The sequence below is a fragment of the Pristiophorus japonicus genome, chromosome 6 (genome assembly GCF_044704955.1).
Source record: "Pristiophorus japonicus isolate sPriJap1 chromosome 6, sPriJap1.hap1, whole genome shotgun sequence".
NCBI classification, from domain to species: domain Eukaryota; kingdom Metazoa; phylum Chordata; class Chondrichthyes; family Pristiophoridae; genus Pristiophorus; species Pristiophorus japonicus.
The window spans coordinates 153,458,144-153,477,155 of NC_091982.1; the positions used below are offsets into that span (position 1 = coordinate 153,458,144).

General features: G+C 45.4%; 1 protein-coding gene across 1 annotated transcript in view; it reads right to left on the reverse strand.

Annotated features, from left to right (window-relative positions):
* Positions 1 to 14,392: 14,392 nt before the first annotated feature.
* The window catches only part of crocc2 (ciliary rootlet coiled-coil, rootletin family member 2), a 367,498-nt gene continuing 362,878 nt past the window's right edge, over positions 14,393 to 19,012 (reverse strand). The window contains exons 36-37 of the mRNA XM_070882196.1: positions 16,023 to 16,202; positions 14,393 to 14,818 (exon numbers count right to left, since the gene is read on the reverse strand). Coding sequence (XP_070738297.1) covers positions 14,735 to 14,818; positions 16,023 to 16,202 — 264 coding nt within the window. The 3' untranslated portion in view covers positions 14,393 to 14,734. The remainder of the gene's footprint in view (positions 14,819 to 16,022; positions 16,203 to 19,012) is intronic.

Sequence of the window (19,012 nt, forward strand, 5' to 3'; positions counted from 1 at the left end):
ACGATGAGACTAATAAACAGAAGACAATAGCTGTGCAGTGGCACCATTCCTCCAAGCTCTTCCTCCTGCAGACCCCTGTCCCAAGATGCCCGGTGCCAACTCCTTGAAGCATGAGAGCTGTTTGAAATTCACAGGTCCACCTCCAATGCCACTACACACCTGATGGTTATGTGTGATCTTCTCCTGAAAGCAAATGAAAGACATCCAAATGTTATAAATAGAGAACACCAATAGAAGGACCCTTGTGAATCCATTACAATGTAGTATGCATGTAGTTTCTGTTGGACGTGTTCTTCATGAGCCCACCTTTCAAAATTTATAGGCCGATTTTTATTTTAGTAGTGCGACAGATTTGTCCCCCAAGGCCCATCTGATGTGATTTTCGAGCCAGCCTCAATTTAGGCAGCCAGCACTCCCACCCGAAACCGATGGGGGCCTCTTAAATATACTTGAATGGCTGTGTATTTCAAGATTCTTTTGGCTTTCTTGATTGCTGCTCTGCAATGATTGAACATGTTGTGCATTAAGTCTACTAACTCTCCTCAGTCTCTTTCATACTTTATCCAGAGCTATTTCAACACCATTCAAGTAGCTCTTTTCGATTAGGACTCAAAGATAGAAGTAAATCACACCCTATCAATAACACAGATTTATTGCAACTGCCTAAGTATAAAATAAATATTATGCCAGTGGTGACACAGTCCTTGGCAACTGCTAAGAGAAACTGAAACTCACAAAATTTGTATTTTTTATTTTGAGACTTATGGTATAAATATTCTGTCAATAACTATGAAATTACACTCTTGAGAAAGATGTTTATATCTCATTTGTGATTCCACCGGTGGTGTATGTTTTCTAATTTTACTCGCAGAATAAAATGGTATTCTTTAGCTAACCATTTAGCATCCACGTAATTGGTATAATTTCATAAATAGCTTTCTGCCTCAATTAAGTGATTAAATTACCATGTACCTGTACTACGTTAGCAACATCAGTGATCCATTCTTTAATTAACTTGACTTACCAATTTCAACTAGTAAGCCGTGCGCCAAAAGAAGTGAGTCCATTTACACATTCCATTGTTCCTTTAGAACATAAGAAATAGGAGCAGGCGAAGGCCATATGGCCCCTCAAGCCTGCTCCGCCATTTAATATGATCATGGCTGATCCGATCATGTACTCAGGTCCACTTCCATGCCCTCTCCATAACCCCTTATTCCATTATCATTTAAGAAACTGTCTATTTCTGTCTTAAATTTATTCAATGTCCCAACTTCCACAGCGAATTCCACAGATTTACAACCCCCTGAGAGAAGAAATTTCTCCTCATCTCAGTTTTAAGTGGGCGGCCCCTTATTCTAAGATTATGCCCCCTAGTTCTAGATGCCCCCATCTGCGGAAACATCCTCTCTGCATCCACCTTGTCAAGCCCCCTCATAATCTTATATGTTTCGATAAGATCCCCTCTCATTCTTCTGAATTCCAATGAGTAGAGGCCCAACCTACTCAACCTTTCCTCATAAGACAGCCCCCTCATCTCCGGAACCAACCTAGTGAACCTTCTCTGAACTGCCTCCAAAGCAAGTATATCCTTTCGTAAATATGGAAACCAAAACTGGACGCAGTATTCCAGGTGTGGCCTCACCAATACCCTGTACAACTGTAGCAAGACTTCCCTGCTTTTATTCTCCATCCCCTTTGTAATAAAGGCCAAGATTCTATTGGCCTTCCTGATCACTTGCTGTACCTGCATACTAACCTTTTGTGTTTCATGCACAAGTACCCCCTGGTCCCACTGTACCGCAGCACTTTGCAATCTCTCTCCATTTAAATAATAACCTGCTCTTTGATTTTTTACTGCCAAAGTGTATGACCAATATTATACTCCATCTGCCAAATTTTTGCCCACTCACTTAGCCTGTCTAGGTCTTTTTGCAGATTTTAAGTGTCCTCCTCACACATTGCTTTTCTCTCCCATCTTTGTATCATCAGCAAACTTGGCTACATTACACTCAGTTCCTTCCTCCAAGTCATTAATATAAATTGTAAATAGTTGGGGTCCCAGCACTGATCCCTGCGGCACCCCACTGGTTACTGATTACCAACCAGAGAATGACCCATTTATCCTGACTCTCTATTTTCTGTTTGTTAGCCAATCCTCTATCCATGCTAATATATTACCCCCATTATCACCTTGCATATTAATAATTCCTAGGTGTTATTCCCCGGTGAGATTCTGTGTGTTTCTGGGTTGTGGGTAAAACACATCAAAGGCTACAGCAATAATTGTGTTTGCAGGGAGCTTTTTCATTTTGAATCATATCGTTTAATGTGACTTCACTTAACTGTTGAAGTTTCAGTTAATCACTGGCATTCAGACGAAGAGATTTTCCACAGTAGTATGGAAAGATATAATGCTGAGAATGCCATTTCTCATTGTGCTGGATAGGACTTCATACTCCTTTCAAATTTTTCTTCATTCCATTAAAGTAGCATTTAAATCCCCGCATAGTTTATTCTATATTTTGTGCCACTAATACTAAATTTGCGTTGCTGGTTTGCTGTCGATGAAAAATCAGCAATGTAAGCAAGGCACTCTCGTACTGACACCCCAGGCCAGGTGCACCATTCAGTGAAGTGACTCTCACATCTTCCTCCTGTGACAGCAATGCCCCCGGCAGCAGCATACTCAGATTTAAGTTTCCTGTTGGAGGCGACCTGTCAATGTCCCATAAGGATCACCGATGTTACGTGGGCGGCCATAAATCCAGCACCTCAGTGGGGCCATTTCTGCTCCCATATTTTTGGACCGGCCTGCAAGGGTCCCTTAAAGACCATATGTTAGGCCGCTGTATGCCCAGCGCCACCGGGCAGAGAGGACGCAGAATGTGCTCCACCCATTGGTATGTGGAAAGTGCACCGGGGTCCCAACTATTTCACAGGACCCAGAAGAGCCGAGGGCCCAGGAGCAGCACGGGCCTGCCCACACTGCGATATGTGTGCGCACTAGGTCCATGCAGCAGAGCAGGTCTCCAGTTGTCCTGGTTCAACCCTTGACACTGGATAAAGGCCTAGCTCTATCGAGCCCGTGTGGTGGCTGATGTGCAACGGTCACCACAGGTTAAAAAAATCCACGCACAGGCATCTTCCACCCCCTCAACTGGAGTTCAGGACAGGAACATCGGATCCTTCATTGAAACATCAGTGAACTCTTGTGGAAGCAAGTCATCCTCGTTCGAGGGACTGCCTAGGATGATGATGGGAGGACCCCAATTGACATCATCTAATGAGGCCCCTACCAGTTTGTGGCAGAGCGCTGGCTGCCCAAATCAAAGCCTGCTCGAAAATCGCATCAGGTGGGCCTCAGAGGAGGGAAGTCAGCGGTGAGTTGCTTTGTCAATTCTCTTTTCACTACCGCTCTGTTCCCACTGGAAAACAGAGCAGTCGGAAGAAAGACTTGGATTTATATAGCGCCTTTCACGACCACCGGACAATTTACAGCCAATGTTGTACATTTTGCAGTGTAATCACTGTTGTAATGTAGGAAACACGGCAGCGAACTTGTACACAGCAAGCTCCCACAAACATCAATGTGATAATGACCAGATAATCTAATGGGCTTTTCCTGCATCTAAAATGTTTTATTTACTTACCAACAGTATCAAAACAGGATCCTTGTGCCAGAGTTTTGTTACACAGACTCTGCCAATCAGTCTGTCATGCTCATTGCGGAATAATAACGAGTTCAGCCAATCTTTAATGTTACTTGCTCCAGGCGTTCATGCCCGATTACCTGATTAACCAGCCTTTACCAGTATTACTAGTTCCAGCTGTTCGAACCCAGTTTCTCTGTCGTTTCAGGCTTCTAGAGCATCGAGGAGTGAGAACAACCCAACATCCAGTAATTCTACTTGAAATGGTGACCCAGAAACCCTGGGATACATTGCCTCTGCACATCGACCAACTGTAGCGTGAATCAGACTCAATCTCTGTGTATAATCAAACTGTGCTTACCATCAATGTACTTTCTTGCAGAGTGCAAATGATAGGGTCTAATAAAAAAAAAATCAATGTTTTCAGCACATAGCAACAGGGGGTAGGTATTCATTAATGATATAGACTCCTCTCCTTGCCTATGCTGCAGGCTACAGTTATAATTGTATGGTTGGATGGAGGGTTAACTGGTTAGGCTGAGGTCAGTGTAGAAAGTTGATTGGTTACTCATTTCCCTGGATGACAGTCCACAACCAGTTGTTGTATCAACAGCAAGGACCTTAGGAGCAGCAAGGGTTTGGCAACAGGAATTCCTGGCTTCAAACACAAGCTTCCCAAAAAACAAGGAGCCTTTCATTCTCGGAATTCTCGCAGTGAATCGAGCCAATGTTGTAATCGTGCCTTCCCTTGGGCACACAGGATTGACAGCTGTGGCAGGAGCTAGCTGTGTGCAATTGAAATTTCGTCTTGTACAACAGCACTCTGTGTTCACCATTCTCACAACGGCTGTGGAAGAACCCAACAACAACAAAACAAGGAACTTGTTGGATCTGGGATTTCGCCTTTAACTTCACTTGTGGAGGCTTTTCCAGGTCACGAAACCTAAGTTGTGACGGTGCCCCCCAGCTATGTATTTCCCGTATCATTTAGAAGCACACAGTGTAGGTTCCCTCCGTGGCTTAGTGGGTTGAGTGTGTACCACAAAGATCAGAAGGCCTCGGGTTACACCCCTGGGCTGTGCTGAGTTAGTTTAGCTAGGGCATTAGCAAGTGCTGGGCTAAAATAAGTCTCCGAACTACTGGGGTGATGCTCCTGATTGCTATGCAGTGACTCTTGCTAAAAAAGTGTCAGGTGAGGAGAGGATCGCGCTCATTTGTGATTGGTTGAATCAACTGCTGACACGCACCAGGCTGGCAAATGCCGTGTGCTGTGAATAAATTGGAAAAAAAAAAGACACGTTGATATTTTCTATTGTGTACTTGATTGTGCCATAAACTTTAACCCAACATCGTGGGCTGCCCCGACCTGTGTGAGAACACCACCGCAGGTTGGGGCTATAAATAGAGCTGGAGCGCCAGGCCCTGCAACATCGTAGGTGAAAGTGTGGCGAATGAGGATACGGGGCCAAGACGAGCCGAGGGCCCAGGGGCAGCACGGGCTAGCCCACACTGCGATATGTGTGCGCACTAGGTCTGTACAACAGAGCAGGTCTCCAGTTGTCCTGGTTCAACCCTTGCCACTGGATAAAGGCCTAGCTCTGTCAAGCCCGTGTGGTGGCTGATGTGCAACGGTCATCACACGTTAAAAAAAATCCACGCACAGGCATCTTCAATTGGAGTTCAGGACTGGAACATCGGGTCCTTCATTGAAACATCTGTGAACTCTTGTGGAAGCAAGTCATCCTCGTTCGATGATGAAACTTTAAGGGGGAGAAATTCGGACCGTTGGCACTAACGGGGCGCAAACGACTTCGCCCAGGGTGCTGGGCCGCTACTGCCCGCTGCAAAATTCCGTGGGAGTTAGCGGAGGTGCTAACCAGTAGCGCCCTACCTGTTTTCGTACCAGAGCGAAAATTCAGTAGCACCCCGCGGGGCGATGGTCTGCACCAGCTTCGTGGGTCACGAATCGGGTTTCAGTGTGCTCGCGGAGAGAAAATTAAAGAGGGAGATGCGGCCCTGACATCATCTGACTTACCGGTCGCGGCTTTGCCCTCTTGAAATGACGGAATTTGCAGGATTATAGGGATTTAGGACAACAAAATTGGAAAAAAAACTTTAGCCTTCAATATCTTTCTAAATTGGGAGAGTTTAGTGACAACTGTTGCTGCCAATGGATTTTTTTTGCAGCCAATGCAGAGGTAACTGCACAGATGTTTCCCCTGGCAGGAGGGCACAGATTTAAGATAATTGGCAAACGAACCAGGGGAAATGAGGAGAATTTATTTGCGCAGCGAGTTGTTATGATCAGGAATGCACTGCCTGAAAGGGTGGTGGGAGCAGATTCAATATGAAATTTACAAAGGGAATTAGATAAATACTTGATTTACTTCAAAACCATGACCAATCAATGTGTAGTTAGCTACGGTCAGCCAGTAGTTAAACACAGGCTAGTTATCGGGTTTAACTGATTATGACAGCCTGACTACTGAGAAGGTAATACTCTGAAAATCTGAGACACATCTGATTAAATCCACATTATTATTAGTAAAAAAAACATACTGAATTATAATCATATTACAAAACTATGCAAAGATTTCACATTAACTCCTATTAATGTTGGTTTATTTACTAGGATTACATTAGGTTATGGGTAGGTACAGGCCCTAAGCCACACTCATTCTAACATTTGAAAATGATACTGGGTCAGGCCATCAAACATACAACCTAACAAGTAGCTACTCAGTAAATTAAATGTACCACACCAATACAACCAGTTAATGGGTGTTTAAGACAATGCCGGTAAAAGAGAATGAAAATACACAAAGCTTTACCAGTTAAAAACTTCTCTCAGTGGAGGAGTTGATTTTACAACATTGACAAGTTTTTGTGGGGAGGTGTCTGTCAGTCCACCGATTGTATCAATTCTTAATAATAGGCATTTTCCAGTCAGCCCCATTTTCAAGGTCCCATTTTGTTGAATATAGCTGGAGGTTTTTGGGGAGTTTATGCATCATACACAAGTCAAAGTTAAAAGCTGACCGAATCTGACCACATATTCTGCTCTAATTGGACTCTTGGTTCAATAAGAAATGACTCCAGTTCTTCCAGAGGGCAGCCTCATAGGGCCTTGATGGAGATCCTGCATCACTAGTCATGAGCAGTAAGTTTCCACTAGGAATGATTCCATCTCGACACCTTGTTCAAGGAGAAAGGTAGGACAACTAAAGTCAGAGCTCCCTGGATGACAAAAGAAATAGACAGTAAGATGAAGCAAAAAAAGTGTATGACAGATGTCAGGTCGAGAATATATCTGAGAATCCGGCTGAATATAGAAAGTTCAGAGAAGTGAAAAAGAAAATAAGAGGGGCAAAGAGAGGGTATGAGAATAGAATTCAGCTAACATTAAAGGTAATCCAAAAACCTTCTATTGGCTTATAAATAGCAAACGGGTTGTAAGAGGAGAGGTGGGGCCGATTAGGGACCAAAAAGGAGAGTTACACATAGAGGCAGAGAGTATGGTTGAGGTAAATGAGTACTTTGCATCTGCCTTCACCACGTTAGAAAATGCTGCCATAGACACAGTAAAGGAGGAGGTAGTGGAGATCCTGGATGGGATAAGAATTGATAAAGACAAGGTACTCGAAAGGCTGGCTGTACTTAAAGTAGATAAGTTACCAGGACCTGATAGGACATTGAGGGAAGTGAAGGTGAAAATCACGGAGGTACTGGCCATAATCTTCCAATCCTCCTTTGAAATGGGGGTGGCGGCAGAAGACTGGAGAATTTCAAATGTTACACCCATGTTCCAAAAGGACAGTTAAGATAAACCCAGCAATGACAGGCTGGTCAGTTTAACATCGGTAATGGGAAAGCTTTTGGAAACAATAATCAAGGACAAAATTAACAGTCACTTGGACAAGTGTGGATTCGTTAAGGAAAGCCAGCATGGATTTGTTAAAGTCAAATCGTATTTAACCAACTCTATTGAGTTTTTGATGAGGTAACTGCGGTTGACGTGGTGTACAAGGACTTCCAAAAGATGTTTGACAAAGTGCCACATAATAGGCTTGCCAGCAAAGTTGAAGCCCATGGAATATAAGGGACAGTGGCAGCATGGATAAGAAATTGGCTGAGTGACAGGAAACAGAGACTAGTGGTGAACGGTTGTTTTTCGGACTGGAGGAAGGTACACAGTGATGTTCCCCAGGGGTCGGTACTAGGACCACTGCTATTCTTGATATATATTAAGGACTTGGCTGTGGGTGTACAGGGCACAATTTCAAAATTTGCGGGAGTGGAGGACGGCCCAGTTCGCGACCCACGAGGCTGGCGTTAACACCACTTGAGGGGCGCTGGCCAATTTCCGTCACGAGAAGGAAAGGGGTCGCCGCAGGATGCTAAGGGGTCGTCATTGCTGGTGGCCCGGAGCGGTACCAGCGATGGTACCGTGCCAGCAACTCCACTAACGCCTGTGCAATTTATCGGGAGCCGGTAGTGACCCCGCCTCCCCCCACCCCGGGGGAAAACAGACCCCTGGGTGCGCTATCGGGAGGCACAGATCAGGGAAAATCGTCCACTGTGACTTTTGAAAGCCTGCATTGCGAAGGAGGAAAGAAAGATGAAGCAAAGTGCAGAAGGCCTGGAAAATATGGGATTAGAATGGGTTTAATTGAAAGACAGTGGGGATACAGGGAGGAGGAAGAAGACCTTGTGACATCAACAATTCGGCGAGAGGCGGGAGTTCCGGGGATCGGAGAGGCCTACAAAAGGCCAGTGAGACCGGGAGCAGCGCGAGTTCGGCGAGAGGCAGGAGTTCCGGGGATCGGAGAGGCCTACAAAAGGCCAGTGAGACCGGGAGCAGCGCGGGTTCGGCGAGAGGCTTGTGCAGCTACAGGGAGAAGGCAAAAAAGAAGTAGAAAGAAACAGAAAGGTGACATCACAGCCAATGGGGTAAGTGATTGGCTGGTGATTGGTGAGTAGTTTTTCTATTTTCTCTTCTATAACAGTGAGTAAACTTTAGCATTGTTGTTGCCAATTTAAGTGTATCTAAGTCATGGCAGGAGAGCTCAGACACGTGATATGCTCCTCCTGTACCATGTGGGAACTCAGGGACAGACTACGTGTGCGCGAAGTGTATCCGCCTCCAGCTCCTGACGGTCCGCGTTGCGGAATTGTAGCTGAGGGTGGATTTACACTGGAGCATCCACGATGCCGAGAATGACGTGAGTAGCACGTGTACCGAGTTGGTCTTACCACAGGTGAAGGGTCCACAGCCAGATAGGGAATGGAAGACCAGCAGGAAGAGCAGTGCAAGGAAGCTTGTGCAGGGGTCTCCTGCGGTCATCCCCCTGCAAAACAGATACACTGCTTTGAGTACTGTTGAGGGAGATGACTCATCAGGGGAGGGCAGCAGCAGCCAAGTTCATGGCACCGTGGCTGGCTCTGCTGCACAGGAGGGCAGGAAAAAGAGTGGGAGAGCGAGAGTGATAGGGGATTCAATTGTAAGGGGAATAGATAGGCGTTTCTGCGGCCGCAGTATATTGCCTCCCTGGTGCAAGGGTCAAGGATATCTTGAAGCGGGTACAGGACATTCTGAAAAGGGAGGGTGAACAGCAAGTTGTCGTGGTGCACATTGGTACCAACGATATAGGTAAAAAAAGGGATGAGGTCCTATGAGACGAATTTAAGGAGCGAGGAGCTAAATTAAAAGGTAGGACCTCAAAAGTAGTAATCTCGGGATTGCTACAGTGCCACGTGCTCGTCAGAGTAGGAATCGCAGGATAGCGCAGATGAATATGTGGCTTGAGCAATGGTGCAGCAGGGAGGGATTCAAATTCCTGGGGCATTGGAACCGGTTCTGGGGGAGGTGGGACCAGTACAAACCGGACGGTCTGCACCTGGGCAGGACCAGAACCAATGTCCTAGGGGGAATGTTTGCTAGTGCTGTTGGGGAGGAGTTAAACTAATATGGCAGGGGAATGGGAACCAATGCAGGGAGACAGAGGGAAACAAAATGGAGACAAAAGCAAAAGACAAAAAGGAGATGAGTAAAAGTGGAGGGCAGAAAAACCCAAAGCAAAAAACAAAAAGGGCCACTGTACAGCAAAATTCTAAAGGTCAAAGTGTAATAAAAAGGCAAGCACGAAAGCCTCAATGCAAGGAGTATTCGGAACACAGGAGAGGGCTCTGAGCTAGTTAGAATGCGTGAGAGCTCAGATGAACAGGACCCCAAGAAAGAATGCAAAAGGCAGGAGGCAACAGAGCAGAGTAGCACTGGGGTAAGTGTAAATCACAAGGTGATAGGAAGGGACAATATGTATGAATATAAAGGGGCTGCAGGAGGGGTCAAAGCTAAAAACCATGGTTTAAAAACTAGTATTAAACACTCTACCTAAACGCACGCAGCATTCAAAATAAAGTAAATGAGTTGACGGCACAAATCATTACAAATGGATATGATTTGGTGGCCATTTCAGAAACGTGGTTGCAGGGTGGCCAAGACTGGGAATTAAACATACAGGAGTATCTGACAATTCGGAAAGATAGACAAGAAGGGAAAGGAGGTGGGGTAGCTCTGTTAATAAAGGAAGATATCAGGGCAGTTGTGAGAGACGATATTGGCTCTAATGAACAAAATGTTGAATCATTGTGGGTGGAGATTAGAGATAGTAAGGGGAAAAAGTCACTGATGGGCGTAGTTTATAGGCCCCCAAATAATAACTTCACGGTGGGGCGGGCAATAATCAAGGGAATAATGGAGGCATGTGAATAAATAACGGCAGTAATCATGGGGGATTTTATCCTACATTTCAATTGGTCAAATCAAATTGCACGGGGTAGCCTGGAGGAGGAATTCATAGAATGCATGCGGGATTGTTTCTTAGAACAGTATGTTACAGAACCTACAAGGAAGCAAGCTATCTTAGATCTGGTCCTGTGTAATGAGACAGGAATAATAAACGATCTCCTAGTAAAAGATCCACTCGGAATGAGTGATCACAGTATGGTTGAATTTGTAATACAGATTGAGGGAGAGGAAGTAGTGTCTCAAGCGAGCGTACTATGCTTAAATAAAGGGGACTACAGTGGGATGAGGGCAGAGTTGGCTAAAGTAGACTGGGAACACAGACTAAACGGTGGCACAATTGAGGAACAGTGGAGGACTTTTAAGGAGCTCTTTCATAGTGTTCACAAAAATATATTCCAGTGAAAAAGGGCGGTAAGAGAAGGGATAACCAGCCGTGGATAACCAAGGAAATAAAGGAGAGTATCAAATTAAAAACCAATGCGTATAAGGTGGCCAAGGTTAGTGGGAAAGTAGAAGATTGGGAAAATTTTAAACGATAGCAAAGAATGACTAAGAAAGTAATAAAGAAAGGAAAGATAGATTACGAAAGTAAACTTATGGAAAACATAAAAACAGATAGTAAAAGCTTTTACAGATATATAAAACGGAAAAGAGTGACTAAAATAAATGTTGGTCCCTTAGAAGATGAGAAGGGGGATTTAATCATGGGAAATGTGGAAATGGCTGAGACCTTAAACAATTATTTTGCTTCTGTCTTCACAGTGGAAGACACAAAAACCATGCCAAAAATTGCTGGTCACGGAATGTGGGAAGGGAGGACCTTGAGATAATCACTATCACTAGGGGGGTAGTGCTGGACAGGCTAATGGGACTCAAGGTAGACAAGTCCCCTGGTGTTGATGGAATGCATTCCAGGAGTATTAAAAGAGATGGCGGAAGTTATAGCAGATGCATTTGTTATTATCTACCAAAATTCTCTGGACTCTGGGGAGGTACCAGCGGATTGGAAAGCAGCTAATGTAACGCCTCTGTTTAAAAAAGGGGCAGACAAAAGGCAGGTAACTATAGACCGGTTAGTTTGACATCTGTAGTGGGGAAAATGCTTGAAGCTATCATTAAGGAAGAAATAGCGGGACATCGAGAGAGGAATAGTGCAATCAAGCAGATGCAACATGGATTCATGAAGGGGAAATCATGTCTAACTAATTTACTGGAATTCTTTGAGGATATAACAAGCATGGTGGATAGAGGTGTTCCAATGGATGTGGTGTATTTAGATTTCCAAAAGGCATTCGATAAGGTGCCACACAAAAGGTTACTGCAGAAGATAAAGGTACGCGGAGTCAGAGGAAATGTATTAGCATGGATAGAGAATTGGCTGGCTAACAGAAAGCAGAGAGTCGGGATAAATGGGTCCTTTTCGGGTTGGAAATCGGTGATTAGTGGTGTGCCACAGGGATCGGTGCTGGGACCATAACTGTTTACAATATACATAGATGACCTGGAAGAGGGGACAGAGTGTAGTGTAACAAAATTTGCAGATGACACAAAGATTAGTGGGAAAGCGGGTTGTGTGGAGGACACAGAGAGGCTGCAAAGAGATTTAGATAGGTTAAGCGAATGGGCTAAGGTTTGGCAGATGGAATACAATGTCGGAAAATGTGAGGTCATCCACCTTGGGGGGGAAAAAAAAGAAAAAGGGAATATTATTTGAATAGGGAGAAATTACAACATGTTACGGTAAAGAGAGACCTGGGGGTCCTTGTGCATGAATCCCAAAAAGTTAGTTTGCAGGTGCAGCAGGTAATCAGGAAGTCGAATGGAATGTTGGCCTTCATTGCGAGAGGGATGGAGTACAAAAGCAGGGAGGTCCTGCTGAAACTGTATAGGGTATTGGTGAGGCCGCACCAGGAGTACTGCGTGCAGTTTTGGTCACCTTACTTAATAAAGGATATACTCGCTTTGGTGGGGGTACAGAGATGATTCACTAGGCTGATTCCGGAGATGAGGGGGTTACCGTATGATGATAGATTGAGTAGACTGGGTCTTTACTCGTTGGAGTTCAGAAGGATGAGGGGTGATCTTATAGAAACATTTAAAATAATGAAAGGGATAGACAAGATAGAGGCAGAGAGGTTGTTTCCACTGGTCGGGAGACTAGAACTAGGGGGCACAGCCTCAAAATACGGGGGAGCCAATTTAAAACCGAGTTGAGAAGGAATTTCTTTTCCCAGAGGGTTGTGAATCTGTGGAATTCTCTGCTCAAGGAAGCAGTTGAGGCTAGCTCATTGAATGTATTCAAATCACAGATAGATAGATTTTTAACCAATAAGGGAATTAAGGGTTACGGGGAGCGGGCGGGTAAGTGGAGCTGAGTCCACGGCCAGATCAGCCATGATCTTGTTCAATGGCGGAGCAGGCTCGAGGGGCTAGATGGCCTACTCCTGTTCCTAATTCTTATGTAACAATGGGGCAGGGGACTAATCAGGTCAGTGGAAGAATGAGAACATTATGATCGGATGACAAACGTGGGTCTGTTTTAAACTCCTTCGAGTGAGCGAGTAATTGATGAGGCTCATTGCTTAACTCCTCAGAGAAGGCTTCAGTCCTGGCCTACCTGTCACTCCAACCTGACTGCCTGAGTTGACACTATTTAAGCAGTTCTCTGGCAAAAGCTATGTGTAGGTTTCAGCTTCTCTCGGGTTTCGGGAAGAAAAACATCGACTTTCAGCTGAATCACAGCCACTGGTGAAGAGTATTGGGGATATCTTTGCTCTGAATAATACAAATCTAAACCAAACAAAGACACTGTGGCTTGTAGTGTGGTGCATATTTTTGCATGATTAGTGAAGTGAGCGATGTCAGAGCTCCCTGAGATTAAACCCAATGAGAACAGAGACACATTCGACCTGCAGTCACCCAGGTAGCATTTTATTGGACGTGGTCATCACTGGCAAAGTGGGCATTTATTGCTAATCCCTAGTTGCCTGGACAGTGATTGTTACCGGGTTATTTGACAGATGGGGCAGGGTGGGAGGGGTGCTTTGCCTGATCCAGCCGTCACGAGAGTTCCAAAGGAATATGCTTTGTGGAGCAGGGGTTAGGGTTAGTGATGAGCTGTGGGAGCTCACTGTAACCTAAGGTATTGAGGATAATTATGCTGCTGTTGCCACCCAAGCTGAGATCAGCTACCTAGCACAAATCACAGATCAAGCCTGAGATCCTCCGGTGAGCGTGGCTCAGCTACACACTCATTCGCTGCTAGGCTGCCCCAGTAAGAAGGAACGGGAACATTTGTAGTCACTGCTGGCTCTGATGTGTGCCTCTTGGAGTGGCTCTGTGACAAGGGGCTGTGATTTTAGACTGGCCTAAGCATTTTCTCCTGAGCTGTGAGGTTCTAGGGGTCACCCTGACGACAGATGCTGCACAGCCAGCTGTCACCACGGTTTCAATGGACCCCGTGACTCTCGGCCTGATCCAAAGTGCCAGCTCAGGAACTTCCAACGGAGCTGTTCTGGGACACATAGGGAAGCTCTCAATAATGACGCCAACAGAGCAGGCTTGCAAAGATCCAAATTGAGTGTCTTGTATAAAATTTAAGAATGTTACAATTCTGTTGAGTATATTATTACGTACTCCCCTGAGCCCTCCCTTCCCCTTTAAATGCCATTGGATTTCAAGAGTTCACCCATGGTTAGTAAAGTGAACGAATGGGACAACAGAATAAAGTTGCCACCTGGAAAATGCCGTGTTAAGAACGTAAAGAGTCTCTGGCCTGACAGAGGCAGAGGTTGACATTTACTGGGGAGGTTTCAGATGGTTCCCAAGTGGGAGTTTCAAGATATCAGTCTTTTCACAGTATTGAAGTTATATGTAAGAAGGAGCAGGAATGTTTGCAGTTGCTGTGGGGTTCGGTGTACCCGCTGGTACTCACACAGGGTGAGCTGGAACAAATCGAGGACATCAGCGAGACCTTATGACCAACGCCTGCATTTCAATGTAAGGACTACTCCTTTACACATTGGTGCACGTTTAGTGTTGGTTGGAGAAGAGGAGGGTGAGTTTTCTGAAAGGTCAATCATTTTGCATTATGCAGTGCAAACAAAAGGTTTCACAGACCATCGTGTTGTGGAGAATGGTCACAAAACGCTCATTCAGTTAGAAGCTTTGTTGTGAGTATTCATATTCTGACTTGCAGTAACTCCCTCATGTCCACTGGATGCAAGCTGGAACCATCTGTGCAGCACAAAGGCGTGTGGTCTGGCCCCGGTCGCTACTTGCCTGACCTGAGCATTTGAGCAATGTAGGCCTGTCTTCTCCTCATCTCCTGATCCAACTGCTCCTGCAGGGTGGCCACCTAAACAAGCAAAGCACACGGGTCACCCGATGAGTTGGTTTAGTGTGGCACCCCAACAAAATCTGCTGAATAGACACTCTTTGTGAATTCATCTTGACTCTTGCCTCTTGGCTAAATCAAAACACCTTTTGATGGGTTAAGACTCGCCTTCAATCTGAACCCCCTGGCAGCTGGGGTCCTGTCGCTATGGCAACTCCTAGACCTGACTGCTCTAAATTGAATTTCAAGACTCAAGGAAACTTTGCTAAAACTTTCAGCATTAAATTCTATTTCTTTGCATATTCCTGCATGGTCTCATAGATTTTTTTGCTGCCAATACTATCCCTTGTTGAGGGCTAGGCCCCTGAATGCATGCTGCCATCTTTTACTTTCCCCAAATGCCCATTCATGTCGGCCTTGATCGTGAGGCAGGGCAGGCACTACAGTTGAGCCTGATCCTGTCCTCATTTGGAATCTACAGCACAGTGACGCTGAACAGTGATCAGGGAATGCTGGATAATTCCCGCACCCGCTTTCCTAACCCAGGAATGTTGACTCCAATTGTCGTGTTCCTTACTGCTGCAGATACACCACACAGTCAACCAACTCAAGTGGAGGCAAAAGGCTTCCTCAAATAGCAGCAGATTTCAGTATGAAAACAGCTGATTCCTGCCAATAGTAAACAAATGTTTAAATACATGGGTTTTGCGAGAGAGCAGGAAATAAGGCAGCAGACTTATTTTTAGAAACCTAGATACATCGAAAGTTTAGCTCAGGAGGCCACTCGGCTCGTCTTCTCTGCACTGAATTTAGGCCCCTTTTAGGGGCTGATGTCACACAGTTCCACTTATTTTCTTGCCACCACTCTCCAAACTAATACCATTTTCCTATAGTCCCCATTTTTCTTTTATGTTCTTGTTCAGTAATTATCCAATACTTCTCTGAATGCTGGAATTGTTCACCACTTGTGGCTAAACATTTCACATTCCAATAACTCTTTGTGTGAATAAACACCCTCTAATCTCACCGCTTTGCTTACCCTGTTCTTATCTGGAGATCTCGGCCTCTTGTCTTCAATATGTCTGTCAATGGAAATGATGTGTCTGTGTTTACCTCGCCTATTCTTTCCATAATTTTAAACCCCTACCAAACCCTGCTATGTCTCAGCGATCAGGTCTTGTGCCCACAGAGGAGGATAAAGTGCCAGAGCAAACCAGGCATCTACCTGTTCCTCCAGTCCTTTCACACGCTGCTGATTGGTCCGTTCCCTGGCCTCCATGGTCCTCTCGGCCTGCTGGTGAGCACTCCGCAGGCGCTCTGTTTCCATCTCTAGCTCCTGATGGTGTCGGGTCGTCAGCTCAATCAGTCTCTGGCCGTGGCTCCGCTCCATCTCGGTTGTCAGACCCTGTCAAAAAAAGGAGGCCAACCCAATCAACCACGGCCAAAGCATTCCGTGATATGTCCTGAAACCCAGACTGGGATACAGGGATGGGCTTCCTGCTCTCGGCTGCTGGGGCTGCTGCACTGCGGGTCCACGAGAAGATAGGGATGTAGAGAAAAGAAAGCAAGACTTATACCTGTATTTATATAGCACCTTTCACAACCTCAGGACCTCTCAAAGCACTTTACAGCCAATTAAGTACTTTTGAAGTGTAGTCACTGAAGTAATGTATGAAAGAATAAGAAAGAACAAGCCCGAGCTCATTCTTTGCAACATATAAGTTAGAAGCTGGCAGTGAGAACACGTGAGAGGGCATTTCATGAGGTTCCACTGTTAGGTGAGCACGGATTCTGGTGAAGCTCCATGCTAATAGCAAGATCACCCCTTCAATGCACTCGAGCCAAATTCCTTTTCCCATAAGTTAAATTAAGCATTAAAGTGAAATCGGCTTGCGCTCCCCTTAAAATAACGTAGAGATTTAGAATGATCACATGAAGCTTTCGTACATGTAAATGTTGGCCTTCATTGCGAGAGGGATGGAGTACAAAAGCAGAGAGGTCCTGCTGCAACTGTATAGGGTATTGGTGAGGCCGCACCTGGAGTACTGCGTGCAGTTTTGGTCACCTTACTTAAGGAAGGATATACTGGCTTTGGAGGGGGTACAGAGATGATTCACTCGGCTGATTCCGGAGATGACGGGGTTACCTTATGATGATAGATTGAGTAGACTGGGTCTTTACTCGTTGGAGTTCAGAAGAATGAGGGGTGATCTTATAGAACCATTTAAAATAATGAAAGGGATAGACAAGATAGAGGCAGAGAGGTTGTTTCCACTGGTCGGGGAGACTAGAACCAGGGGGCACAGCCTCAAAATATGGGGTAGCCAATTTAAAACCGAGTTGAGAAGGAATTTCTTCTCCCAGAGGGTTGTGAATCTGTGGAATTCTCTGCCTAAGGAAGCAGTTGAGGCTAGCTCATTGAATGTATTCAAATCACAGATAGATAGATTTTTAACCAATAAGGGAATTAAGGGTTACGGGGAGCGGGCGGGTAAGTGGAGCTGAGTCCACGGCCAGGTCAGCCATGATCTTGTTCAATGGCGGAGCAGGCTCGAGGGGCTAGATGGCCTACTCCTGTTCCTAATTCTTATGTTCTTATGAGAAGAGCAACAATGGGAGTTTCAACTCACAGCAACTTGGGCACCCCTCTGAGGAAGGCAAGCCACCTCCCCCCACCCCCAAGGACATTGAAACATCTCCCTGGTACTGATGGTAGTCCAGCAGAGCTCGCTGACATTATAATCTACTTTATTCAGCCTCACATTTAATGACGAAAGACTTGAATTTATATAGCAGCTTTCACGATCTCAAGACGTCCCAAAGTGCTAATGTTCCTGCTCTTTCAAGAGCACAAGAATCCTAATATTGCATAGCGTGTTTGACCATCCATTCATAATTATTCCTGTAACCTTGAATCACGGCAAAACCAGATTTTTATTTAAAACAGTTTAATAAAGCTTTGCATAACATTGTTGGATGTCCGTTCTGCATATCTGCTCCTGCCACCGCCCCCCCGCCCCCCCCAAAATTCCATCTGAATCTAGGCTGCAGTTCCATCAAAGACAGGGCAGCAGCAGAAAGTCCGAGGAAATTCACAGCTAGAATGTCAAGCCCTCACCGTTTACTCTGTTACTTGAATCCACCCACTAAACTGGCAAGGTGCTTCTCTTGCCGAGTCTACCCCTGATTGGAGAGTCAAAACGGGAGGAGATCTGGATTAACTGATTCTCATCCAATTTTCCAACTGGAAATGGACATTCCCGATCAGAAAATCTTAGGCTCTCAAATTGGCAGGCAGAGCGAGAATACATCAGGCATCCTTTCAATCCAGCAGAGTCAGAAACCAGGGAAAGGGACAGGCACAGGAGGTGGCCAGAAGTTGCCTTAAGTTCTTCAGTCAGGTCCGTTGAAAGAGTAAAGCATAGTTTAATTTAAGAGGCCAACAAATCAACTCCAGGCTCTCATTCGTCACAAGAGCCTTTTACTTAACAATGCAGAAGGAATTTGATCTCATGCCCAGCTTAGTTGAATTGATCAGGTGTAGTCTTCGAAAGGAGGAATCTTTGTAGCTGCCGCTATATCCACCCGGTTCTTGTATCCACCTATTAGGAGTAAACCAACGTAATATAGGTGGGCTGGGCTGGAGAATTGGGTGGGAAGCTATTAAATGGGATCCCTGCCACTACTTGTGATTCCTCACTGGAAGTGAGGATGAGCAAGTGTATTATAGTACACGGCAGATGATGAAATGACATCATGTGATGTGCTACCTGTCATCTATGCCCTTCCAACGCTGGGCACCAGGAACATCCATTGTCAGCTTAGCAATCAGCGTCACTCTGGGCTGCAGTGCTCTTTTTGAGATTTTAAAGGGCTGCTCTGATTGAGGGAAAGCGGCAAAGCATCTTCGGCTTATCTCTCATATAATACGCTTGTCCATATTTGGGCAAACATAGTGGGCCAGACTTTGCTGCAGCAGGGCATATAACGACATCGGCCGTTAGCTAGACTTGCTCTTACACGTTTAGGTTTTAACATGTTTTGCGTGGCAATTTGCTGACAGTGCGAGCTGATAACATCGCAGCGAGAGAAACACAGCATCTGGGACCTGAGTGAACAGGAAAAGCAACGGTGTATCTCCTTAACCAATCAGCGCAAGGACTGAGAAGGAAGTGTAAATTAGAGTGGGTGAATTCAATGTCAAATTAGGTACAG